General features: G+C 42.8%; 2 protein-coding genes across 12 annotated transcripts in view; one reads left to right on the top strand and one right to left on the bottom strand.

Annotated features, from left to right (window-relative positions):
* The window catches only part of SMC1B (structural maintenance of chromosomes 1B), a 387,986-nt gene extending 380,949 nt beyond the window's left edge, over window positions 1–7,037 (top strand). For 7 of the 8 annotated variants that reach the window (XM_083440721.1, XM_083440716.1, XM_083440717.1 and 4 more), the window contains 5 exons: window positions 1,707–1,861; window positions 2,732–2,883; window positions 4,749–4,818; window positions 5,799–5,909; window positions 6,129–7,037. In XM_083440721.1, coding sequence (XP_083296847.1) covers window positions 1,707–1,861; window positions 2,732–2,883; window positions 4,749–4,818; window positions 5,799–5,909; window positions 6,129–6,254 — 614 coding nt within the window. In that variant the 3' untranslated portion in view covers window positions 6,255–7,037. The remainder of the gene's footprint in view (window positions 1–1,706; window positions 1,862–2,731; window positions 2,884–4,748; window positions 4,819–5,798; window positions 5,910–6,128) is intronic. The other variant, XR_014511353.1, reaches the window with a different exon arrangement.
* A 1,499-nt stretch (window positions 7,038–8,536) lies between these two features.
* On the bottom strand, window positions 8,537–24,858 carry FAM118A (family with sequence similarity 118 member A). Of its 4 annotated transcripts, none has more exons than XM_083440907.1 (9): window positions 24,751–24,858; window positions 19,438–19,495; window positions 17,846–18,098; window positions 16,295–16,516; window positions 14,037–14,165; window positions 12,702–12,987; window positions 11,583–11,615; window positions 10,035–10,118; window positions 8,537–9,151 (listed from the first exon to the last, which is right to left on the bottom strand). In XM_083440907.1, the coding sequence occupies exons 2-9, from the start codon at window positions 19,482–19,484 to the stop codon at window positions 9,123–9,125; spliced, it is 1,083 nt and encodes a 360-aa protein (XP_083297033.1). In that variant the 5' UTR covers window positions 19,485–19,495; window positions 24,751–24,858; the 3' UTR covers window positions 8,537–9,122. The 4 variants fall into 4 exon arrangements, with proteins under 4 accessions (XP_083297033.1, XP_083297035.1, XP_083297034.1 ...); XM_083440909.1 differs by having other exon boundaries at window positions 24,744–24,832; XM_083440908.1 differs by having other exon boundaries at window positions 19,438–19,498; window positions 24,760–24,825.
* Window positions 24,859–26,164: the final 1,306 nt, after the last annotated feature.

Below are 26,164 nucleotides of genomic sequence, written 5' to 3'. Positions count from 1 at the left end.
AGGCAAGTACATGTCTTAGATTAAAAATCAGCCACAACTTTTATTTATTGTTTGCCTTCAATAAGTAATTGAGATAAAATATTTGAAAGGCGGGCAGGAGGCCTCCCCTTCCCCCTCTCCCCCCCCCCCCCCCAGGAGAAGTGGCTTGGCTATTGGGGCCTTTTTCCTCTGGTGAAGCCCTGTACTTGAGCATATGGTTAGGTTATGAGCAGTCCCCTTCAGCAGTTTGCTCCCAACCCTGCTGGGCAGTCCCCATCCCATCCCCTATGGACCTTACTGTTCTGCCTGGCAAGTTGTCACCGTTATTTGCATCAAGCAAGGACACCACTTTCTTTACATGAGTAAAGAAACAATTTGAATGTGCTCTAAACATGCAACACCAGATGGCGCCAGAGAGCAGGAAATCTTTATGTGTGTTTTTCTAAAGGGTTTTTTATTTTGTTATAACGATCTAATTTCTGACTTATTTATAGCATTTTTTTTCTGTGTGTGTAGATCCACAAGATCCCTTAGGCAATATTCCAAGAAAGTAATCGTCATTGGCCTCCCCCCCCCCCCCCCTTTTCTTGAGATACCACTTTAGGGACCTGAAAACAGCTCTCGGTTACAACATTAAAAAACTTCCAAATAGTTTAAATAAAACATTATAATCACAAAAGCATGGTGGCTCCTAAAAACATACACCTCAGGTGTCAGAAGTCCAAGTAATAAAGGCCTTGCCTGAAATGTTTCTCAACCCTCACAAAATCCCTTTCCTTGTAAGATACTCTTCTTTGTCCCTCCCGTGATGACTCAAAGCTTCCATTCATCCCAAGAGTTACCTGTCAGGCCCGCAAGGCTTGACAAACATCCTGGGCACTGCACATCCTGGTTGCCCCAAAGGGCTTGCGGGGCTGGGAGGACAGTGCTGCCTTCTCAGGCCCCACAACATTCTCCCTCACTGGAACTTGCAGGTGAAGGGGCCCTATGTCAAAATCTATACTGCAATGACAGTTTTTGCAAGGATGTTCATTTTTATTTGTCCCTTTAGGGCAATAGATGTAGAGGTACTGAAGAAAGAGAACAGCCTGGTAAATCCAGTGTTCCATCAAAATAATAGACATTTGCAAGGATTTTTCTTTCTTTCCATGAAAGTGTGAAGCAATTCAATTTTCCACCATACACAGATAGATAAATGGGCCACATAAGCTACAATAAAGTTTGAATTTAAATAGCACTGCAAACATGTAATGTTCACTGAGAACACTTTTTAAATTGCAAGAACCTGGCCTTGTACAGGACAAAGTTGTATGTTGAGATAAGTGGCTTTCTGTTGCAAAAGAATATCTGCATAAATATTGTATTCTTGTGTTTGTTTACTGAAGTTGGTAGGAAATTGTGGGTAGAATCCAGCTGGTGACCTTTGCTCTCATGGAGGGGCTTTTGATTCAGCAGAAAAGGAGAAGGGTTGATTTTTTGCTAATTCATTCTTCCACCTGCCGCTCTCCACACCACCTTCAACCCTCTGCTGGAGGGTGACACCTATCTGAAACGAATTTGAGTATGGCGTAAATCACCTATCTATGTTCTTACATTAGCAGAGGCATCCACCAGAAAAAGCTCTTCCTTGAATGCAAGGACATTAATTGGATTCTACCCTTATAAAATTAACTCCCAATATTTTAGTGATATGTTCTGTTAAAGCTAGTTCAATTATCCTTTTACAGTGTTTGAGACTTGTAGGACAGAAGCCAGATTATGTAGGCAAGAATTTGAGAAGGTGAAGAAAAAGAGATACGAGCTGTTCAGTCAGTGTTTTGAACATGTGTCAGTAGCTATAGATCAGATCTACAAGAAACTCTGCAGAAACAGTAGCGCTCAGGTTTGTAATTTTTCAGATATTTCATTTAATACTCTTTAACAACAACAGTGAGTGTACTGGTTGTAAATTAAGGCTAGATTACTGGTCCATCAGAAAACGAATCATTCAAGGAATTCTTCTGTTTTTAAAACAGAAATATGGGCAACCAGATTCAGGATTCAAAATAAAGTGATCCAAGGCAAACAGCAAATGGTCCAATCCCTCTGCTTCCATGACTTGGAAATACAGAGTTAGCTGGGCATGGGGAAATGACAGAGTTGGTGAAAGATGACTTACCTGTGAAGCTGCATCAAGGCTCCACAGTAGAAGAGTTTATTTTGGGGGTGGGAAGTTTGTTCTGTGCAAAGTTGGCATGCAGTTATCATGAAGGTTAGGTTAACTTGCCATGTGCGGAACTAGTGTGTTCTCAAGCTTTGTGCTCATGGACACAGAAAGGAGCTCTGGCTTGTTTCCAAAGCAGCTTGTGAATGATTTTCTGTTGTTCTTCTCCATCCAGTACAGATACTGCTTTGGACTTTCACATCTAGATGCTCCCTGTTTTCCAAATTTACTTTGAAGAATGTTGTATTGTTTGCATCCATAACTTGAATAGGATTGCATTTTTGTCCAAAATAATAATTTAAATTGCATTTCTGGAAACCAGTATTTTTTTAGCATTCACGAAATCTGGAATAGCCAGTATGGTGTCCTCCTGATGTTGTGGACAAGAACTCCTGTCTTCCCTGTTTGTTGGCTCTTCTCGCTGTGGCTGATAGTTGTTCACAGCAACTGGAGGTCACCATGTTGACAAGCCCTGCATTAATTTTTTTACAGATAAAGCTAATGCCCATGTTTTGTTATTAACTGAACAAGGAAGCTGGTATCTTTCAGGCGTTTCTTAGTCCCGAAAATCCTGAGGAGCCTTACTTGGAAGGTATTGGCTATAACTGTGTAGCTCCTGGAAAAAGATTTATGCCAATGGACAACCTGTCAGGTGGTGAAAAATCTGTTGCAGCTTTGGCTCTTGTGTTTGCAATACACAGGTAAGAAATGCATAGCACTTCAAAAAAGAATATGACACACATATCACAGTTTATACAACCGTGGTATCGTTTTGGAGTCACTCCACTCTTCATATAATGTTGAGATTCTACCTCTGGGCATATATGGTGGACAAGATGAGAAAGGAGAGCAACATATATAAGCTTTCAGTTTGTTCTGGAAGTGTGGAAAGGCAAGAGAGGATTTGGTCTGTTGTTGGTCCTGTGCTTATGCTTCGAAGTTCTGGAAGTAAATGTGGAAAGCTGTTGATCACGTTTTGTGGCCCTGTGTCAACACCCGGTTTCTAGCGGATGTTCTTCCTATATTCAGTTCTGGCTCAAGCTCCAAGCCAGAAAACCTGGTTCTCAACAAGAGATAGGCAACATGGGGAGCAATACACAAATAGATTTTCGTCTAGAATGTGCCCCTTTCTCCCAAGGTCCACCTATTCCAAAGGAAGTCTGTCAGGGATGCAGCAAGTGAGGGGGCTTCTTCCAGGTGCAGGATTTGAGAGTGGTGCAGTATTAATACTCCTAGGGAATGCAGCTTTTGCTACAAAGATAACCATCTAAGTTAGTCATTAAGCACTTCCATGCAAATCAGTATCCAAATAAATAAAAATTATACAAAGTAGCTCCTTCCTTGGGGCAAAATTACTCTATTTAGAATTCAACATGGGTTAGTGGTCAGATGAGCACCATTATTTAAGGGATATATAAAATATCGGTGAGAAGGTTTACATAAATCATTTACTGGTACTTGTGGTAGTTGCCTTTTTTTCTTGCTGATTGAAATAAATGATTTAAAGTGCCTTTATTGATAAGCCCAAATCAGGTAGTAGGAAATGTATTTAAATTATTGTGTTTGTCCAGCTATGTTCACACAGAGGTCATTACTTCTGTTCTGTTGCTCACTAATTCTATAGCTGATAGTCAATAGATACCTCTTGCTTCTGTAATGATCATATTCGTTTTAAGAACGTAATGCTGCCTTGCCCCACAACAGGAGGATCATGTTGAATGAAGTTTGTCTCCTACTAATCTTCTAGGGCTGCTACCATGCTAGTTGTTTAGAATGGAATTGCCATCCTTCTTACTCATTCTTCATAGTGAAAACAGACAGTATGATTGCCCACCCAGTTTTTTCTTCTTGTTTTTCAAATAAAATGCAATTGCAGCATCAGTTTTTCCAGGGTAGACTGCTGTTCTCAGGGAGGATACTGTGCCTTTAATTAGAAGCTTCTTCTGCCTCTACTTCTTGTTCGGTATAGAGTGGCATTGGTAATTAATTGATAGGTTTCAGGATACCATTCAGGCAGTTATTTTCTGGCTTGACCTTATATTTTCCTTTTTCTAAAATCACAAAATACCACTGTACTGGAAAGGGTCTAGTTAAAGTTCCAGGCTACCTCTGCTTAATTCCCTTTTAGGTCTTGGCTATGGAGGTGGAAATTGCAGATAATACAGCACTGTATTAAGTGCTATAATAATATTAATTTATTTATTAAAGTGCTACTTTTAATTCCATGCTAGCTTGATACAGAAAAGTAATACTGTCTTGTTTAGATGGCAATATGGTAAAGAGAAGTAGAAATATATTTCTATATTTCTGTACCACTGGCATAAGGTGGGGGAGGCTGTATGCTATATGGCACACTTGTTTTAAATTCTGTATTTGTGGGGGATTTTGGCTATATATTAAGAAAAAGTAAAAAGAAGTCTTGAAATTCAGAAAATGCAGTCATTAAAGTAGAAAGCAGGTGGTGGCAGATGCACACTCCATTGGTGAAATTGTTTCTGTTACTCTTATAGGTACAATTGGACTAATTTACATTCCATTAATAATTGTGCTTGCTTTGTTGTTTCAGCTTTAGGCCTGCCCCCTTTTTTGTTTTGGATGAAGTAGATGCAGCGCTAGATAACACAAACATTGGCAAGGTAAGCTATCGGTCTCTCTTCCTAAAAGAAAAACAGCATTCCATCTCAGAAACGTGCTTTTTCTTTTTATATATGAAAACAATATTTTTACGCAGGGGCAATGAGTAAATAGCAAGCAAACCCTTTATTAAAGAGATTACACTGGATATGCTGCATATATCAGACACTGTTTGAAATGGAAGGAAGCAAATTGCATCTCATGCTAATTCCCTGTTAAAGGCAGTTTTGATTGTTTACTTAAGAATCTTTCCATGCTTACCCAATGCATCTTAAGATTTACTAGTACTTTCCAGCCACAAGAACTGTTAGTTCTTGAAAGCCACTGTTCATTGGGATCTCAGGACTCCAGAAATTGTCAGTGAGTAGACATGCCTTTGCCTAGGGACCAAGGCTAGTGTGAAGAACCTCCAGTCCACAGACCTAACCCAGCCCACTAGGCCATTTTGACAAACCCTGCCCCCATGTAAAGTGAGGTAAAGGAGGGCTTGGCAAAGGGGCTTTGTAGCACTTCTTGTTCAGCAGGTTGTCGGGCGCTTGGGATGTACTGTGCAAGGGCTTTGCAGGCTCCTTTGGAAAGGAACCTGCAACCTTCCACAATTTTTTGACAGTATTAATCAAACCTCTGCTGTAGCCTATTAGCACGTGAGGGTTTTAATTAAGATCCCCAAATAGATAATAAATTATTATAATGAAGACCCTCCCATGATTTGTTCTGCACTTATTTGTTAAGCAACTTCTTATAATTCCTCCAAGCCATAATGGTGTGGGTTTTTAAAAATAAAATACTGCCTTAGTGAGTAGAGATATATTGCATGAGGAATTTTTATTCCAAACAGATCCTCTAATGTATTTTATAGCATAGTCTTGTATTTGAGATGTCTTGCCAGCAGTATGCTTACCCATTCTATAAAGCAAGTTTCTTTTCTAATCATTGTATTTCTGCATTTATCTATTAACCTCCTTTTTTTCTTCTCAAAAAGATATCAAGCTTCATTAAAGAGCAGGCCCAAGAAAAGTTTCAGATTATCGTTATTTCTCTAAAGGAAGAGTTTTATTCTGAAGCAGATGCTTTAGTTGGAGTCTGGCCTGAGGTATATATATGCACACAGAACACACTCTTGAGTGATAGTTTCCGCACCCTAAGTGTTTCATAGAGAAAACAGAAACAGAATATGGCTACACTTCTATAGAATCAAATCCCTGGTGATTTTAAAGGGTTGGGTGGCAGAAATGCAAAGAAACCAAAGACCTACAGCTGCCTCATTATGGCCTGGTGTGCTGTGATAACTCTTGATCGTTTCTCTCCTTAGCAAGAAGATACTATCCACAGTCAAGTACTGAGCCTGGATCTTACTCTGTATCGAGAGTCTGATGATGAAAATCAAAGGCAACCGAAAGGCAGAAAGAGCTCTGCATTGAGATATGATATAAAGTGAATTTGTGGCTGTGGGCTTTTGTTTAACCACGGTGTGACAGGTTTGAATGTTACTGATTAGAATTCAGTATAAAACTAAATTCACATATATTTAATGTGAAAACTGGTTGTTTAGCATTATATTAATATGCTTATTCTCTGTGGAAGTTTAAGTGCTAAAATTTGTAATAGCTGTGACCCTAGTTAGACATTAGATACAGTTTCCTGATGTCTCTATCAAAAAGAAAAGCTGCTGGAGGGGCAGGTGGGATTGAATGTGGAAATAGTATTAATTATTTTCCCACCATTCTGTCCCGTCCCTCCCCCCCCCCCCCACACACACTTTAACTTCGCCACTACCTTGAGAGGTTTCAGATAGGTATTTGCAAGAGCAAACATGTGAAAAGTCATGGGGGTGCAGTCTGGAATGGAAGAAGGAGTAGGTAAACACACCCCATTAGCCACTCCTCAAAGCTTGATTTTCCTGCCAGCAGTGTTTTCCTGTTTAAAACAGGGTCATGACACACAACTACATGTAACATCTGCATTGGCCTGAGTTATAGCTGAAGTTCCACACTTTTTTGGTGTTTTTGAGCTGATTGTTATCATTGTTCAAACAAAGACTGGGGACCAATGATATAAACTAATAAAAAGCATATATAGACAACTAGAACCACTGACACTGGTCATGAAGATTATTATGCAACAGTTTCTTACACAAAATATTTCTTAGTGATTCCATTAAATTTGTTTTGCTTGCATTTATATTTGAAAGTTGCTAAATAAACTATTCAATGTTTAGTTTAATTAAACCAAGTTGTAGTCACTTCTAAGCATAGTTGCTAATATAAGTGGTAAACAGAGCTTTTTTTCAGCTGGAACTCATCAGAACTCAGTTCCAGCTCCTCTCAGGTGGGCGCCATTGCCATTCTAAGAGTATAATTGTTCATGGTGAGTTCTGGCACCTCTTTTTTCTAGAAAAATAGTGGTGGTAATTACATTTTACACTGCAATTCACTATTGGTATCTCTTGCCCCTGCCAGATTACATATATCAATTCTCAGAGATGCATATGTTATACACCTGCTTTACATAAGCATGTAGGACAGAAAAAGTGTTCTTGAACTGTATCACTTTGAAATGCATGATTTTATGAAAAATCACTCTGATACAGGAAACAAGCAGAGGGGGGAAAGAAGAATAGAAACACTTCATGAATGCTTAGGTTCAGTAATTCTACACTGGGTGCAGTTTCCAGATCAAGAAGTTTGTGAACTTCTGTGGCCAAGCTGTCTTACTCGGTTATCTGGGCCTCCAGAAACACCCCGCAGGCTGCATTACCTGCTATTTCAGTTGGAGTGCAACCCCATCTTGCAATAAGAACCACTCACCCACAGTGCCTCCATCATGCCAGGATTAAAGCTTCGGTTATTTTCTCTCATCTGTGCTAACACTGCATCCCAATAGCAGTTCAGATCCTACACAGCCTGTCCTGATTCAGATGTCTCCAGGATAGTGATATCACCTTGCCCCAAAACTCCTAATGACTGCTGCTAGTGGCTTCATATACTTATTAAACAGCTAACCACCAGGCAGTTAATCAATCTCCCAGTGCTACTTTCTGGACTTTCGAGTACAATGGTACCTCAGGTTAAGTACTTAATTCATTCCGGAGGTCCGTTCTTAGCCTGAAACTGTTCTTAACCTGAAGCACCACTTTAGCTAATGGGGCCTTGCGCTGCCGGAACACGATTTCTGTTCTCATCCTGAAGCAAAGTTCTTAACCTGAAGCACTATTTCTGGAATAGCGGAGTCTGTAACCTGAAGCGTATGTAACCCAAGGTACCACTGTAGTGCTACTTTCAAGTACTTCTGAACCCCAGGTCCCCCAATTCCCATGGCATAGAGCCGGTCCAGGGTGATTCAGTGGTCGACTGTATCAAAAGCTGCAGCAGTCAAGAAGCAAGTGCAAAGTCAGAATTGCAGGGTTGGGCGGGACCCCTACTAGGGTCATGTCCAGCTCTGCAATGCAGGAATCTCAGTTAAAAGCTTCCATGGCAGATGGCTGCATTCTTCTTGTCATGCTCTCTGTAAAGGTGGTCATATCAGGACAACTCGGTCCTAGCCCTGGATCCAGATTGGAACAGATTTCTTCCCCAAGAAGGGGGTAATTGTTGGTCAGTAGCTATTGTAACAAAGCTCCTCTACTAGTCTCATAGCTTTTACCTTCTATTTATGTCCTTTATTTTCTGACATTTTGCTGGGTTTAAAAAAAATATACAGAAAACAACAAATATTGGCTCCTGGGTTTCAAATCTTTTTATTAAAATGTACATAAATTAAAAGCCCTTACTGTTCCCCACTGCAACCAAGTTTTTTTAAAACTTAGAAAATGTGCAAAACCTGTTTATATTTGCAAGGGGTAGGAGTAAGCAAAATAAAAATTACCATTACTGCTGTTCCACAAATGTTTGCACAAGAGTTCACTCTGATGGGTAGGTTCTATAGCAGTTCTCATGCACTTTTCTCACAACTGCCCTTGTGAGAAGAAGATTTCTAATACTCACCTTCGGATTCAGACAAACGGAAACAAAATTAGTCCAATTCAAAGAAGGTAAAATGCTGTTTCACAGATTTATGTCAGAAGCTATCCTTTTGCAGTATTTCTTTGCTGAGGTAGTTGCAAATTGGTTAACGGATACCCTTAAAATGTACATATCCTGAATCGCTGGACCAGTCTGTAATAAAAAATCCATTCCTAAACAATTCTTACTAAACAATGCATATAAATTTAAAGGATCCTCTTGGCCGCTGTTGGAATCCTTATCCGTGATATAATCAGATGACACACTCATCGTAGACCACTGTTCTTCAAGTTACATTCTTGTATTCAGAGAGGGGCAACATCTTCAACACTACCTGTTTTTGAAAAAAAGTGTTTTCAAATTGAAAAAAAATCTATTTTCTTTTATCTAGGCAAATTATAGAAGCAATGGGTATGCACAGGTGCCAGGAAATTCTGCCTCTAGTTCTAAAAGCAGCTGTTTTAAAACTTTGAAAACTTTGGAGGAAAGGAAACTGCCTTGTAGCATTTCAGGTAGATGCTTATGCTCTTCTAAGGAGCAGTTTATCATCTCTTCATGAATTACAAAAGCCCACACGTACGCTGAGATACAAATTTAATTCATAATTTATCCCTTTATATGCAGAGAAATCTGTTTCCATCAAGATAGTCAGTTCCAATTGCTGTTGACGATGTGAGCTAAGATCTCTCTAAACATCTCCAGATTAGGAAATGACTGCAGAGTTTGGAGATGCAGGAGTTCTCCCAATTGCTGGCACGCCACTCCCCTGTTTATATGGCAGAAATAAGATTCCCCACTTCTACCACAGAAATAAACATAGCAAGCTGTTGATCCAGGCAGGATAGTGTTCATGAAATCTCTGCACAAGGATCCCCCCCCCCCCCGTAACTATTTTGGCATTTCAAGCCACACTTTTATTCTCAAAATGACCATTTTGGGGTCTTACAGTAATAAACAAATATTTATTTAACCCAGATTTGGTGATAACTAAGATGCAGTGCAATTTTCCCCATGGTGTGGCATGACTCTGGGCACACGTTCTTGAAAATATCAGCTGCATGCCCCGTGACACACTATTTTTACACACCATGCATTTATTTAATTCTCTTTACTTTTACACTGCAGACTCATAAACGTGTGCTATGCACTGTTTGTAGGCTTGGAAACAATGTCCCCTTGAAAATGAAAATAAATGTCAAATAACGGGTTAGAATTACCATTATCTGCAAGCCTTGGTCTCTTAAGTTGGTCATTACTGCTCTCCCCTAGCCGTCTCTTGGCACAATCCACGCAAGATGTTCCTGTGAGAACAAACAGTATTACAAAATCGTACGCATGTAGTGAACATAAGGATTGTCATGAAAAGACTGGCTCCAACTAAGCACGTATTGAACTCCATTAGAATTCACATCATAATCCTGTGCCGTATGCCAGATGTAGGTAGGTAACCATTGTGGATGGAGGTCTGCATCTACTTTAACTTTTTTTTCCTTTGCTGCTGATGCCCAAACTGGTGGGGTTGGGGGCTTTTTCAGGTCCCTGAACCCGGGGTTAACCAGTTACAAAAGGTATGCCAGAGTGGAGATTTCCCTGCTGAAATGAATTCATCCACATCCTTAGCCCCAGAGGCCTGATATGGCCTCCTAAGACCCCAGATAAAGTAGGCAGGAAGCAGGAATGGGCAGAGAAGGTTAACGTCCAGATTGCCCCCTCCTAACTTGATTTGCACAGGTTAGCTGAGGTGCTGGCCGTACACACCACTGACAGACACGCCCCAGAGGATTTCCCCCTTGAATAGAAAAATGAGATGTTTGTTTCAAGTAGTTTGTTTGACCAGATAACAGTTTTATACAATTGTAACGGTCTGAAGTGGTACCTCAAAGTCCAAAGGTAAATGTGTTAAAATTGTGGCTGTGTACAAAAGAAACACACAAATCACCCTTCAGTGGTATTACTATAGGGTTCTCCTGAGAGGCACAACTTTGAGGTAGCCTTACAGTGCTCCTGCCTTAAACACTACGATGCTGAAACAAAATCTCTGAGAAACACCTATACATTTACTGCTTGCAAAATTAAGGGCTTACTGCACAAAACAAATAAGCCATAAACCAAAAAAACAAACAAACCATAATAAAAGTTTACAAAACAAACCCTATTATGCCAAGGCAAAGTAGAGAATGTATTCAAGCACCCCCTATCACTTATCAGCTATATTTGTTCATAGGCTGAGGTGAGTCCTTGGCCATTTTCTTCCTTGCTTTCAAATGAAATGAAAGTGAGACCAAACAGGTACAAAATCATCCTCTTTTCTTTGGCCCCTAAGGACTTTTTCTAGCACAGCAATATTCCACGCTTTAGTGTACCAAGTAGTAAGAATGGTTCAATTTCCCCCAAAATGCAATGGTTGTTCTAGCTGCTATAAGAAGGTGCTATATCAACTCTTCATTATGCAAATGTTTGTTAAATTTGTGAATTACAAATAAAACCACTAACTGAGAAGTTGGGGAAATGTGACAGTTTAAGATCTTATCAACTTCTCTGAATACTATTGCCAGAGAGAGGGTTTATTATTATGTTGTTGTTGTTGTTGTTGTTGTTGTTGTTGTTGTTGTTGCTGCTGTTGTTAAACAGAATATAATTACATGAACATTTAAACTAGCACATAATTTTAAATGAGTGCAAAATCATACTATCCCAGTTCTTCCCAAGACCCACGCCAACTGAATATTACAAGGCCTACATTCAAATTAAAAAATGTACTTAACCCAAAAGTGTTGTACTGTCCACCCGATCTGCATCTGGAGAAAGAATGAAAACTATGTCATGAACGAGATAGGATAGAATTTAGCTACATTCACTGTTCAGAGTTGCTAATAAACAAGGTTGCATCAAAGGCTAAATGCACAGAGACATCTTATCTAGGACATTATTCACATGCAACTCTTTGCACACACAATATTATATAATGTAACATTCCTGTATTATATAAAGTGGTAAGTTTCTCCATGGAGGCAAACCGCAAATAATGATTTACATTTAACTTGTGCTTTTACAGGTCCAAGAGTCTACATCCTCAGTTCTGCAGTACTGTATCGTGATAGTATTTCCATGACAGAGTAGTCTAGATACTTTTGGGATAAGAGAAAACAGCTCTTCTTCCTAGAACTACTGGGCCAAAGATGGGATGGGGCAGCATGTGGGCCATCTTCTTGAAAATGGGGTATTTGCCCATTATTAACATGTATATTTTGCTGTATCCCAGGCCTTCCAAAACAAAAGAGCAAAACATTGTAGTACATGTGAAAAGCATCTTGGGGTCTTAGTAGACCACAGGCTTAACATGAGTCAACAGTGTGATACAGCAGTAGCAGTAGCAAAAAAAAAAAGCTAATGCTATTCTAAGCTGCATCAACAGAAGTCCAGTGTCCAGATCAAGGGAAGTAACAGTCCCACTCTATTCTCCCTTGGTCAGACCACACCTGGAGTTCCGTGTCCAGTTCTGGGCCCCACAATTTAAGAAGGATATTGAAAAGCTGGAATGTGTGCAGTGGAGAGCAACCAAGATGATCAAGGGTCTGGAAACCAAGCCTTATGAACAATGGTTGAGGGAACTGGGTATGTTTAGCCTGAATAAAAGGAATCATAGATCTATAATTCTACGATTTGGCTATCATTTCCATGATTGTCATAGGCAGTACAGAAACAAGGGAGGGTGGTTGCCACACACTATGGCACCAGAAGCATGAAGTTCCACACACATTTAAAGCAATACCCTTTATTCCAGAGGTATATGAAACTAAAAACCACTGGTATATGGAGAAGAGAAAAAATGTTTTGACACAACATTTCACACACACACACACACACACACACACACACAGTACCTGGACTCCTCTGTTTGCAGATCTGAGTGGAGAGATCTTGAACATACTCTGGGAAACTTTCAAAGCAATTTCCATAGGATACAACTTTTATTCCATGTAGGAGCATATCTGCCTGGAGTTTAAAAAACTGGTCTTCATTTTCTTTAAGCACCAGCATATAATGTTCTAGATCCATCTTGTTTTTGACGGTGTACAGAAAGAGGGCCTGAAATATCTGATCCCGCAGGGTTTCTCCGCAGCCCACAAACAAAAATGATTTTGTCCGGTACAGGTTCTGCAGAGCCTCCTGTAAAGAACAAGTAGTTCCTAAGTCAACTTTAAGTCACATGTAAGATAAATGTTTAATTGTAAGGCAGCCTGGGCTCATAAATGGCCCCTTTCCTGATTGATAGTGGGCCAAAATTGCTTCCAGGTAAGGAAGTTTCCAAACACTTAAGACAATAGGTTTTCCTTCAGGTTGTCACTGCCACAAATGACTAATAACTGTACATTTGGGCTAGTAAATTTTTTGCAAGTTAGTATATTTGATGGGTTCATTACAAGGCTCTAGATAACATAACCATTTGCACTTTTATGCCCAAGGAATTCTGTAGTATAACTAGTTGTTACTTTTCAAAATATACACATATATTAGAAATATTTTTGTTAAGATGTCAAGAGGTTGCTGAGCCACTGCTGCATCCACTTAATTAGCATTTCATTAGAATATTGTATAGTGGAAAGAATGGTTTCAAATCCTTCCTCAGAAAAAGAGTAGCCTATAGCATGACCAAACTCACACAGCTCTTGTAAAAACTACATATATAACAAATATGGATGCTGAATGCAGGCCTGAGTTCCACCCTCTCACACTGTGCACATCTGAACTTCATCAAGGAGTGACGCATACACTGGAATAAGTATCAGAAAAAGTTAACAGTTCAAAATACAGTAGGCCTGCAACTTACATGGGGGTAACGCTCTGGGGATCATGCCTAAAGTCAAAATCACACAAGGTCAAAACCCATCGGGTTCAATGGCGGATGGAATTACTAAAGTCATTTCCCCCCAAACCCTGCAACTTTTTAAATTTGTTGCTGCATGTGTGAAGCTGAATGTGCACAAGTTCAATGTGGGCAAGTTGTGGGCTTGCTGCACAAAATTCCTCCTCACACACAAAAATATGTATCATACTAAATGATACAACATGGGCAATAGGGATTAATGTAAGGCGATGGAGGCCACGGAAGGCAAGCTCCTGTCCCCAACAAGAGAAATATGCTTTTGAAGCACTTCCTGATTTATAGGCGACATAACTTGAAAGAGAAGGACTTCCTGGTTTCAGGGTGCACATACCATCACCTCAGGGTCTTGAGTAACATCCTTATATCCCGAGGGATCCAACACCATTCCACAGGGATCAGCATACAGGCCGTGAATGTGAAGCACTCCATATTTGACGTGTCCTTTTGCCCACTGGAGAACCTGGAAGGAGCCAAACAGTTTATTAATACTGCCAAGCATGAGGCAGAAAGGGGCCGTGCCTCAAAAGGGACATGTGATTTATGCATTTTGGTGACAGTACTATCACTTCCCTCATTTACTTTAAACACAACAACCAAATCTGAAAAAGGAACCCACCCAAACTGCAGGCTGCAGCATCCACACATATTTCATTTGCTACCTGTTGAAGGCTTGCCGTTCTTGAGAGAATTGTCTAGGCTGCAACATGGCATTTGAGAGCAAAGTTTCAAATTATTAAATGCAGAACAATATTCGGCAATAATGCAAATTCTACAATGGTATCATTTCAAACAAAACGGGGGAGGGGGTAATATGCAAATCAAAATATACATGTTTATTTTCCTTTTCTATTTTTTAAATGGAAAAATGCAGCAATGTTCTAGAAAACAATAGGGTGAAAATGTAGCTATCCAGCTACCTTCTACAGAAAAATGTCAGTACAAGTAATCCTATTATAGCCATTCAGATGGGCAACAGAATATTGTCAACCATGCTGCCACTTTCTTAACCAGCTGTTTCAGTTTACCTGGGGCTTTCAAAACACCCTGCGATTTCACAGCTGACCTTTATTTCTAATGCAAAACATGCTAGATCCCTTGCGCTGCTGTTCGTTTAGTTGTTATGATGTTATAGCAAGCCTTGGGTCTCATACCTGACTGCTTTGGGGTAATATAACACTGCTGGATCCCACATTCACAAGTCCATGGCTCCTACTGGCTTGCTTAAAGAGTACGGAAATGCACTAATATAATAAGCTTTCCTAATTTGCTGCTAAACGTTGAATTCTCTTCGAGCCTTGTTATTGCAACGGGACATACTTCTTTAGCTAATTATGAAATTGGTTTTCTAAAAAAACACCTGACAGTGGTTATGCTACACATAGCTGAAAACAGAACACTCCAGTACAACTAGACTAAACATTTTTGTTTTTAGAGAAACACTGTATATCTAGTTAACATTTTAAAGATGAAGAATTTTCCGCCCACTGTTAAAAAAATGCATTATTCAAAATAAAAGAACTATGACGAAGAACAACCTTGGGCTATTTCCTGCCCCTGCAAATGCAAGCTCTACTGAAAGAAATTTCTCAGGCTGCTCTCATTCATTTCAATAAAAGTTGTGGGAATTGCAAAAGTGTTTGCAGTTGCATTCTGTAAACACAGAGAGGAGGTGGGCAGCTGGTCTTATCTAGCATTGGAGTGAAACAGTGACAGGACCAAATATCATGAAAAGCCATTTTGCCAATTCAACACATTTACTTGGGAGTGAGTAATTTACATGCTGAACTCAATAGGGCTTACTTCTGATTCAACATGCATCTCTCTCCCGCCCCTGGCACACGCCCCACGCACACACAAATACAGCATGGGGCACTTTTTGTACCTTTGGATTTCTGCAGGGCATTCAATGTTTTATTTTAAAAATCCAGAGCATTTCGTCCTTCTCAGACCACCTTCTTCTTGCTCTCAGATCGCCTTCCAGATCACCTCCCCTCGCTATCAGACCCCCTCCCCTTGCTTAGCCAATCTTCCGTTTACTCTCAGGTCACCTCTGCCCACTCTCAGACCAGCTTCCCTTTGCCCTTTGTGCTCTTGATAGGCCTTCTCTCACCCTCTGACGCCACTGAAACACTCTCCCAGAGTGAGTGCAATGGCTGATTGACATGCTTCTACAGTGTATTCGATTTTTCCCAATTTTTCCAACATATTCATTTATATAAGATCGCATTTATGGTTGAGGTCATGTAAGTAAAGTGAGCTAAGTTGTGGGCTTACTGTATATTCAGCTGCTTTCAATAGCAAAAGAGGCAGACAGTTATTATGTCAACAGTAATTCCTAGTTCGCCAATATTCAAAAAACCAATTAGAGCAGAACTTTCAGGTGAAAAAAATTGCAGCTGCTCTGATTCTGTACCCCACAATAAAGCAATTTTACCTCTGAAATACAGCTCAAACAGAAACAGTTGACTTTGAGGTGGATGAACCACCCTGAAATATATGAAGGGTGGTATACGAATTTAATACATAACCACCACCAAACACCTGATAAATTGCCCTTGTTAATTTGGTACAGCGGTAGTCTTAGCATACCTTGTCCTTATCTTTTAAGTCAAGAGATTCCATCGGTTTACTCTGCTGCTGACCAAAGATTTCAAGTAAGTTGTCATAGTTTGTAGTCAGCACCATAGTGCCTCTCTCCATTAGCCGAAGAATTGACTGCAGAACAACAGGATTCTGAATGTGTTGCTCCAAGTTATCGAAAACTTCCATTAGGCAGTCCTGAAAGAAGTTTGGCTTGGCATCTCCAGTGCGCTGCGGGAGGAAAGAGAAGCACAGAAGGAAGACATCTATGCAGAGGCCTTTGACAGCAAAATAAAAACCGTGAAACCATCAAAATTCACGGGGGATAAAGCTATCAACACCTTGTGGCCCTGATGGCTCTATTTTACCCTCACGGTCAGAGGCGCACAGCCTCTGAGGACCGGTTGCTGGAAATCACAAGTGGGGAGAGTGCTGTGTTCAGATTCTGCCGGTGAGCTTGTCATGGACATCTGGTTGGTTGCTGTGAGAAGAGGATGCTGGATGAGACAATCCTTTGGTCTCATACTGCAGGCTCTTCTTATTTTCTAACAGTGCTCATTTACATTACCACAAAGCTTGCACAATCTGCAAACTACCGGCCATGTCTTCTAGTCTGCCAAGGTCTCAATCACTCTGCTGAAGTTGAGGTTGTGAGTGCACAATTTGCTGTAGTTGAGGATGAGGGGATATTAGAAGGCTGCGCATTATGCTACTCTACAAAAAGTGTTCTTCTTTTCCCCTGGGGACAGTGAATAGTAACCGCATGCCAGGATAACTTTTGCACTCTCGTCCTCAGACAAAACCAGAAGGAAATAGAGAGCTACGCTCACCACATTAATATACCTAAGGTAAGTATATAGCCTTGTCCTCCTGAACCATTTCAAATAGCCCCTGCTTTGCAACATGCCTCCCCCCAATTTGCCCTGTGCGAACAGGACGGTGTTAGCCTAAAAATGCAAAAATGGAGAAACTGCCAAATACTTTGAAGCAGGGCATGGAAAAGACCCCCTTAAGCCCAAGCAGTGACTTAAAGAGGCTACTGCCAGTGATTCAGTACTGAAATCCAAATCTAAGAGTTCTTGGTTGCCTTGAACCTGAGCAGGAACCAAACCCCTTATCACAAAAACTGGTTCAAAAGCAATAGTTCAATACACAGGTCAGGACAGGAGGGACCTTTGAAGGGCCCCTCTCTTTCCCCGTCTTCCAACAGAAAGGAAGGCAAAGCTGGCCTAAGTATACAAGGTCAGCTACCTTATGTCCAGTGCTATTTTTCTAGAAAAAGAGGTGCTGGAACTCCCCATGAACGCCTCCCATGTTCTCTTACAATGGCAATGGCGCTCACCTGAGAGTTGCCTGAACTAAGTTCTGGTGTTTCCTCAAACTTGGGTCTCCAGCTGTTGGACTACAACTCCCATCATCCCTAGCTAGCAGGACCAGTGGTCAGGGATGATGGGAATTGTACTTCAACAACAGCTGGTACCCAAGTTTGAGGAAACACTATTGTATGGTAATAATGTGCGCCCAATATTGTTTGTTGCAAAGCTACAGATATGTGCTTACCGGCGACATCTTTCTGATGAGGTCATGTGCAACCACAAGCAAGTCTCGCTCTTTGACCACTTTTTTGCGGAATTCAGCCACATCCCCCGGGTGTAGCACCTCCAGCTGATCTGCGGCTTCAATGACGGCTTCAATGCAGCTTCGCCAGGAGCACAAGGCTGGAATTCCTGGTGCTACAGCAGCACTCACTCCCGTTCCAATCACTAACAGGAGGTCTTGGGGCTGCTTCCGCACAAGGCTTTTTAAAAATTTCCTGGAGAGTAGAAGTCAAGCAGAAATTCTATTTATGGCCGCAGCTGACATGGCCATATTTTGTTAATCAACTGCATAGCACATTAATTAATCAAACCTTTATTTTGGAACTCGGCAGAAGTTCTCAATATGGTGTCCATGGTTCTCCCTCTCCCCTCCCCCCATACAATCCTCACAACAACCTTGTGAGGTAGGTTAGGCTAAGAGATAGTGACTGGCCCAAGGTCACCCAGTGAGCTTCGTGGTTGAGCGGGGATTTGAACCCTTGTCTCCCAGGTCCTAGTCCAGCACTCTAACCATTACGTCACAAGAAAGGAGATTCCAACTAAACACATGGAAAAACTTTCTGGTTGTGGACTCTCCTTCCTTGGAGGCTTTTAAGCAGAGCTGGGGTGGCCATCTGTCATGGATGCTTTAGCAAAGATTCCTGCATTGCAGGGGTTGGACTGGATGACCCTTAAGGTCCCTTCCAACTCTATGGATTCTATGATCACAGATGCCAGGCATCAACTGGGTTCCTTTAAAACCAGGAACCTTTTAATTAACTGTGGAAGGGAACTTAGCTGAACAGGACTGAAAGGGGGGAAGCAGCTTTAGTGTGGAAGAAATCACAGTTCCTCATCCTCTCCAATCAGTACAATCTCCCAGGCACAGCAGAAGTATAATAAATAATAACAACAAATAAGAATAAGATATTGGTAGTAGTATGTATGCTTTCATATTTCTAGGAAAATACTTTTTATGGGGAGGATTTAGATTTGGTTCACATTTAAAGCCCCGTTTATCAAATCCACATTCTCTGAAACAGTTTGACAATCAAACAAAGCCAACCTTCAAACACACACACACACACACACACACACACACACACACACACCATGATTCGTGATATATTGCCAGGTCAAAAATTATGAAACCGCTATTACGATCTGGACTTCCAACTGGTTTTGGATGATATATCGATATATTTCCCAGCCCTAAAAATAACATGCAAAAATGCATCACATTTGGGGGAAATGCTTGCAAAATGTATACATTAGTCAAAAGTGCACACAAAAATGTGTTTATCAGAAGAAATGTGCACAAAAAAATCTGACCAATTTTCATGAGCATTTAAAAAAAAATGCAAACTGCTACAGAAATATGGACAACAGAATTTAAGATTGGTAAAATGAGAAACTGAGGGAACCGACTCAGAGAGATGTTTCCATCCCTACTTTTGGCATTTATATTGTTGTGGATATAAAATGGAGAGGCTGTTCCAAACATTAAAAGTATCAGCAATAATCCTCATGTACCTAAAAGTTTTCTTTAAAAAGGGTTTAAAGAGTTGTTTTCACCTTGATTTTTGTTCACTTCTATTTGTAGCTCTTTCAGCTGAATCCATTTCCCCAGCTCCTGTGAAATAACAATGCAAGGATTCAATAGACTAATTACAGCTGGCACATTAATCAACTTTATCAATATATTAACACATTTTGGACCAATAAAAAAGTAGACTCCAATTAATCGGGTCAACTTCCCGCCCGCTATGCTTGCAGGAACCAAGCCAGCCTCTGTTAGGTCACAGCTCTCTTTCCAACAGGTATCACAACACTCAGCCAGAATGATGGGGTGGGCATGAAAGGAACCCTGGCATATTTTACAGAGACCACAGCAGCAAGAAAACAAGGTTCCACTTGCAACCCTTCATTGTTCAGTATCCTCAAACGGCCACAGCCTACTCTTGAGGAGCCATGGCAACCTAGTTTGTCTTCCAGAGAATCCCTTTCTGCTGCCGTGGCTTTTGGAGCATTGGGGCTCCCCCTTGGTTCACAGGGTTCTTCCTAGACTTACCAGGGTCTGCCAGCGAACCAGGCACGCTGAATGTGCACCCCAGGAGCATTCCCCACGCTCTCCTGCAGGCTGCACATTGCAAGGAGGGAGAAACAAGCCATGTTCACTTTCAGAGACACTTGCCTGCCCCTGCTGAACTTCTTACTAGCAGGTCCCTGGGAAGCTTCTGAGAGGGACCCCATGCAAGGTCACCCATGAGGCAAGGTGAGGGGACTGCCTTCGGTGGCCCTCGGGGCAGCGGATCCGGCCTCCAAGGACTGCATCACCTGCTGTTGCCACAGTGGCAGCAATGGCTGCGGCCTGCTCCTTGGAGGCTGGATCTACAGTCTCCTTGGAGCGGCCCCCCCCTGCCGCCACCAATGCTGCCCCTACAGTGGTCTCCCTGCCACTCACCACCTGGCCATAGCTGTCAACCTTCCCTCTTTTTTTGCGGGAAATTCCCTTATTCCGGCGCCGTTTCCCGCTGCTTCCTGCTGCCAGCCCGGATTGTTAGATATCCCGTAGTCTGTTCCCGGGACAGGTGAGGCTGCTGATCCCTTATTTTCAAATCTGAAAGTTGACAGCTATGCACCTGGCCCAGGGCAGGACGTGACAGGCCTATAGGAACTGCTGCTGCAGCTGCTACCACCCAGGAGCCCCCCCCCCCCCCCGCTGAGCGCCTGAGGGTCCCAGTCCTGCCACTCACCACCTGGCCCAGGCCGGGGCCTGAGGGGCTCTATAAAGGACTGCTGCCGCTGCTGTTGCGGTCAGAGGGGGGGGTTTGTTGGTTGGTTGTTTGCTTAAACTGCTGTTATTTTTTTACCTACCGTATTTTTTGCCTTATAGGACGCACTTTTCCCCCTCCAAAAATGAAGGGGAAATGTGTGTGCGTCCTATGGGGCGAATGCAGGCTTTCGCTGACCCCTCTCGCTCTCCAGGCTTCAGGAAGCTATTCGCAAGCCTTGGGAGCTCTGTGGGAGTTTCCGTCGGGCTCCCAAGGCTTGCGGATAGCAGCACAGTGCGCCCTGGGCTTCGGTTCCCTGACCTGGTTTGGAGGCTGGGGAGGGGGAGAAGCGCGCTTCTCCCCAGCGCCAGCCCCACAAGCTCAGGGGACAGATATCCGCAAGCCTGGGGAGACCGGCGCAACTTCCCACCGGGCTCCCCAGGCTTGCGGATAGCAGCCTGTTCTGGGAGCTGGGGTCGGGGGAAGCTCAGGCTTCCCCAGCCCCGCACCTGGGGGGCAAATGATTTTTTTTCTACCCCCCCCCCAAAAAAAAACCTAGGTGCGCCCTATGGGGCGAAAAATACAGTATGTCATTTTAAACTGTGATATTAATGCTGTATTCTTAGTTTTAGATTTTATGTGGAAATTGTTTCCCATTTGGTTGTGTATTTTTTTGATGTGGTTTATTTATTGTTTATGACTTTTGTAATTATGTAAATCTTGTCATGCTGTAAGCCGCCTTGAGCATTGTTTTTTTAACTGTGGAAAGGCGGCATATGAATAAAAAATGATGATGATGATGAGTAGCAGGTGCTGCTGGTCTCCTCAACCCCCAGGGAAAAAATGGCAGGGGCTGCCCTCTGGAGAGTTTACAGTCCCCTTGTCCCCAGTGTTGGTCTTTACGCCCTCTCCCTTCAGGGAGGCACCATTGGGGGGTTTGCCTCAGGTGCCAGAATGTCCTGGGCTGGCCCTGACCCCACGGCCCCACACAATGCAGTTTGGAAGTCCCTGCTTCTCTCAGAGGGAGCCTGGTCCAGCCCCACCAGTGATCCTCAGGGCCACATCCTGCTCCCTTGCCTCTCCTCCCCAAGGATGCCTGGCCTTCTGGTTGGAGTAATAAGGGCCAGGAGATAATAATACAAGGGGGGGGGGGGAGGGAAGGACCGACTTCTTCCTTTGAGGGGAAAGGGCCAGGTGACCTATGGAAGGGAACTAGCAAGTGAAAGAAAAGGTTAATGTTTAATCAAGGAAACAAATAGAAAATGGAGTAAGAGAGGAAAGATCATTTAAAGAGAATTAAGTGAAAAGGACCAGGAAGGAAGGATTAAAGAAGCTGATGGGATGGGGTGGAGATAAGGCGAGTGGAGTGAGGAGAAGTTACAGGGGGTGGGTAAAAAACTTTGGGTGTGGGGACAGGGGAATATTACAAAGAAAAGAACCCTTATCCACTTAGGGCACCCAGATCAACAAATTCTGCCTAAAATGGTGTGTGGGTGTGTGGCCACAGAACAAACATGCCTGTTCTTAGTTGAAGGAATGCTGAATTACAGAACTCCTTGCCACAAGGAAGACACTGCGCCAAAGAATTCAGAAATTTCCATATATGGATTACTAGAAAATGAAGTCAGAAATTGCCAGCTGGTTGTGCCAATGTCTGTCTCCTTCTGGCACCATTTTGTGACTGGCTCTGCCTAGGCAGCACAGGGGGGGGGGTCTGGTGCCCCTCAGTAATTTCCGGCCATCTCAAGTGAACTCTGGGAGTAGAAAGTCTGAGAACCTCTGCACTACAATATAGAAACATATTGACCTGGAGAATGGAAACTAACCTAAAGGGCATGTAACTCTTTTGTGCAGAGGAATTTATAGCCACTCCCAACATCCACACATCACTGCGCATCATGTGGGGTCACTATTTGTACTTAAGCAGTGCCCTTGTGCCTTTAATAGCTCCATGCCAGATGAAAACCAGCTCCCAAAACTTTTCCCATCACTGGTCTGTATGCTAGGAAAAGCTTCACTTGCTAAATTTGTGTTTCGTTACACTGGTGTTAAATTGACACAAGGGCCTTCCAGGGGAAAAAGTGGACAACCATAATATCATGGGATATTTATCTGTGGCTAAACCACTTTGGGATTTATTGGGGGGGGGGTTACAATCAAGAGGTGTATAAATTTTATGAAATAAAATAAACCAATTCCTCACTGATTTCTCAGGAAAAACTTCACTCCTCAATAAATGCTTAGACTTTGGTCCTAACTACACACACATGAAGGGAATTAAATGAACAGAAGTTAATTTACTGACATTTACAATCCCTAACGAATGGTAATCACTTCTGAATAAACATTATTGAAAATAAGGGAGCAAATACATTTAGGATTGAGGTGCCAGTCATGATGTCCTGTTGTTGAGGCCTTCATTTTATGTTTTTTCCTCATAACACACACTTCATAAATTGATCACAATGACCTAAGTACATGCCCATTATTACCTCATTGATTCTTACTGTTCCAATACCTAAGAAGTGCAAACCAGTGTTTCATTCTATCCAAAACAACCCCAAAGAAAATCTCTACATTAAACTTTCATTTCAATTCAATTAGTTAACAGGTTTTGAACAATACTAGAAGCCAGACTGAACATTGTATTCACGCACGAAATGCCCCCACAGACACTCCTTCATCCTGTTCCCTATCTCTCACAGAAACTGCTGTTTGGCTTGGCGAGTAAAAATAGCAGACATTAGAGGTGCTATTTTGACCAATGACCGCCTGTTATTTGACCTCCAGCAAGGCTCTCCGGAGTCTCATGGCTAAGCTCTGATGTCACAGCTACCAGGACAAAGATGTCAAGGCAAAGTAAAAAACATCCGGAATTGCACCTTAAGGAAGCAGAAACAAATAAGCAGCAGCTGGACTGAAACGTGTGTCCTCCTTCGCCTCAAGACACAATGAGGTGCAAAAGAGAAAGAGAGACAGCTGACACACTGCGCTCCCTTAGAGAAGCTAAGGCAAAGGCGGCCACCCAAAGAGAAGAAGAAGAAGAAGAAGAAGAAGAAGAAGAAGAGGCGGATGGCGTTTCAGGTGACATTGTCTTATCCGAGAAGACCTAAGGGGAAAGTGCCAGTAGCTAAACTCAGTGGGTGCAGTGAAAGTGGATTAAAGGATTCTGTCTCTTTAGCACAACAAATCCACTTTATTATTTTTTTTAAAAAGGAATCTGGACTTTTTGCAGTTTGGAAAGTGGCAGGGAAATGCATTGACAAGTGTGGGACGAACAAATGGCTAATGAGAAGCCATCTAACAACTCAGCAATGGCCGGATATAATCTAAAATCCACGTAAGCTTTGTGTAAGCAAATCAAAATGAATGCTCAGTGAAGAGGGGCCAAATAACAGTGAGAGTCTGAGGCTGAAAAGCAGGGTTCAAATTGAAGAAGAGAGAATTACAGCAAGAATAAGAGAGTGGAGCTGGGACAAAAAGGGAGAAAGAAAACCCCCAGCACCCCCCCCCCCCAATACGCATAAAACAACAGACACAAGGTTCTCTTTTTTATATATTTCAAGTACACATCAAAACCTTCTTCCCATCTCACTCCGTTATATAAGCAGAGTCCTTTCCTGTTCCGTATGGCTGAGCGCCATGCTTTGAAGAGCATCGTAGCAAGCAGAAATCCCGCAGGTTCTGTTGCTGCAGGAAAGGCTTCACCTGTTGAGCGCCTGCCTGACCATTCTTGTCGGGGGGGGGGGGGAGACCAGTCAAGTTACAAATGTCACCGAGACAGAATGACTTGGATTGTTCCCTGGATTGCTGAGAGAGAGCAGGAGCCTTGGCGGCCGAGGGGGGCTTTGGGGGGCGCGGAGGGGCTTGGAAGCGAGCGCTGCTTCCCAAGGCGCGGAGAGTCCAGGCACAGAAATCCGCCCCCGCGCCGGGCTGCTCGCCGAGGAAGAGGCTCCTTCCAAGGCGAGGCGTGCGCATTATGGGATGGAGAAATCCTCGCCATTTCCTCTCTTCCGCGCGCCCGGCTTGCCCAGGGAGGGGCCACCCCAAGGCCCCCGGCGCTCCGGAGCCCCCCGCCCGCAACTGCTTCCCCGGCCCCCCGACCACTCCTGACCTGGCGCTGCCGCCGCCGCTTCCTCGGTCTCCCGTCCGGCGCAAGGCGACGCCGAGCCCCTGCTCCCGCCGCCGGAGAAGGAGCGAAAGAGGGTCGGCTCCTCCTCCGGCTCCTCCTCCTTCCTGCGATCCTTCCTTGGCTCCAGGCTGCAGAAACGGCGCCGCTTGGCGCCTGCGGTCCTCAAACTTTCCTCTCCGGTCCTCCCTTTCGGAAGGAAAACTTGCTCGCGCCACGCCGATTTTTTAATTGGTAAGAACCGCAATGGGAAACAGAAAGAAGCAACTCAGAGGGCTTGATTTATAACATAGAACACACAGCAACCTTATAATATTGTAATAAAAAAAATAAGCTCTGATAGATAGAGATAGAGATATATAGATATATAGATATATAGATATGTGGACCACATTTCTGGAGCAGCACAGGAAGACCGCCCTGAAACCATTTTGACTCCCAAAGTGACCAAATGTTTTCCCTGCAAGGAGGGAGGGGGCGAGGGAACTTTCCCATTGTCTCAGGAATTGGGAAATCACCATCTCAAAGGAATGGGCAGACTACCAGGAAAGGCAGCCAGATAAGGCATTATCAGGTAACTTGGCAGACAGGAAAAACAACAGCATTCAAATTTCTGTGATGGTAGGTATGAGGTTTGTGGGGGGGGTGGTCTTGGGTTACACCCCTTCTGTGATGTATGTATGATGTAAGGAGGGGTGGTCTTGAGCTCCAGGGCAGGCAATTTAAAATGTCTATATAAGGGCAGACACACCATTGCTCCGGGTGTGAGGGGAGCACCCTGTTGCAACAGTTCAATAAAGATCAGGCTTAGGAGCTGCTTTGCTTCTCAATATTCTCTGGTTGGCCTCTGTTCTTTTCTCCGACCGATGGAGAACCTACAAAGGACTCTATAAGGGCTCTTGTGTCCCCCATAAGGGAATAAGGGCAGATTTTGTTTACGGCAATATATATGATCATGGGACATCCAGAAAGCTATATAAGAACACAAGTCCTTCCCAACAGAAGTCTCTCCTCAGAGATATCCCGCAGCCTGAGACTCCTGGCTAGGAAACACGTGAGAGTTTGCGAGAGCCAGCCCAGCACCCCACCCTTTGAGAACGACGCTTCTCATATAGGAGAGTACGAAACGTTGTAAACATGGGATAGTAGTTTATGACTTGAGGGTGGGGCTCAAGTAACCCACAACTAATAAGTCCCTCTGAGTTCAATGGGGCCAACTCTCAGGTATAGTCATAATTAATCCCCTGGAATTTGTAAATGCACAGTGGCACCTTCAGAGCCAGCTTTTCCTTAGGAGGTGGTGACTACTACTATCACCAATAATAATGTTGTTGTTATTATTGTTATGAAATTTGTAAACGTAAAAAAAAATAGTTTGCAAATTTGTAATTCGTAAATT

The sequence above is a fragment of the Podarcis tiliguerta genome (assembly GCF_965153285.1).
Source record: "Podarcis tiliguerta genome assembly, chromosome: 5".
In the NCBI taxonomy this organism is placed as follows: Eukaryota; Metazoa; Chordata; class Lepidosauria; order Squamata; family Lacertidae; genus Podarcis; species Podarcis tiliguerta.
This window is presented reverse-complemented; position numbering and strand designations above follow the sequence as displayed.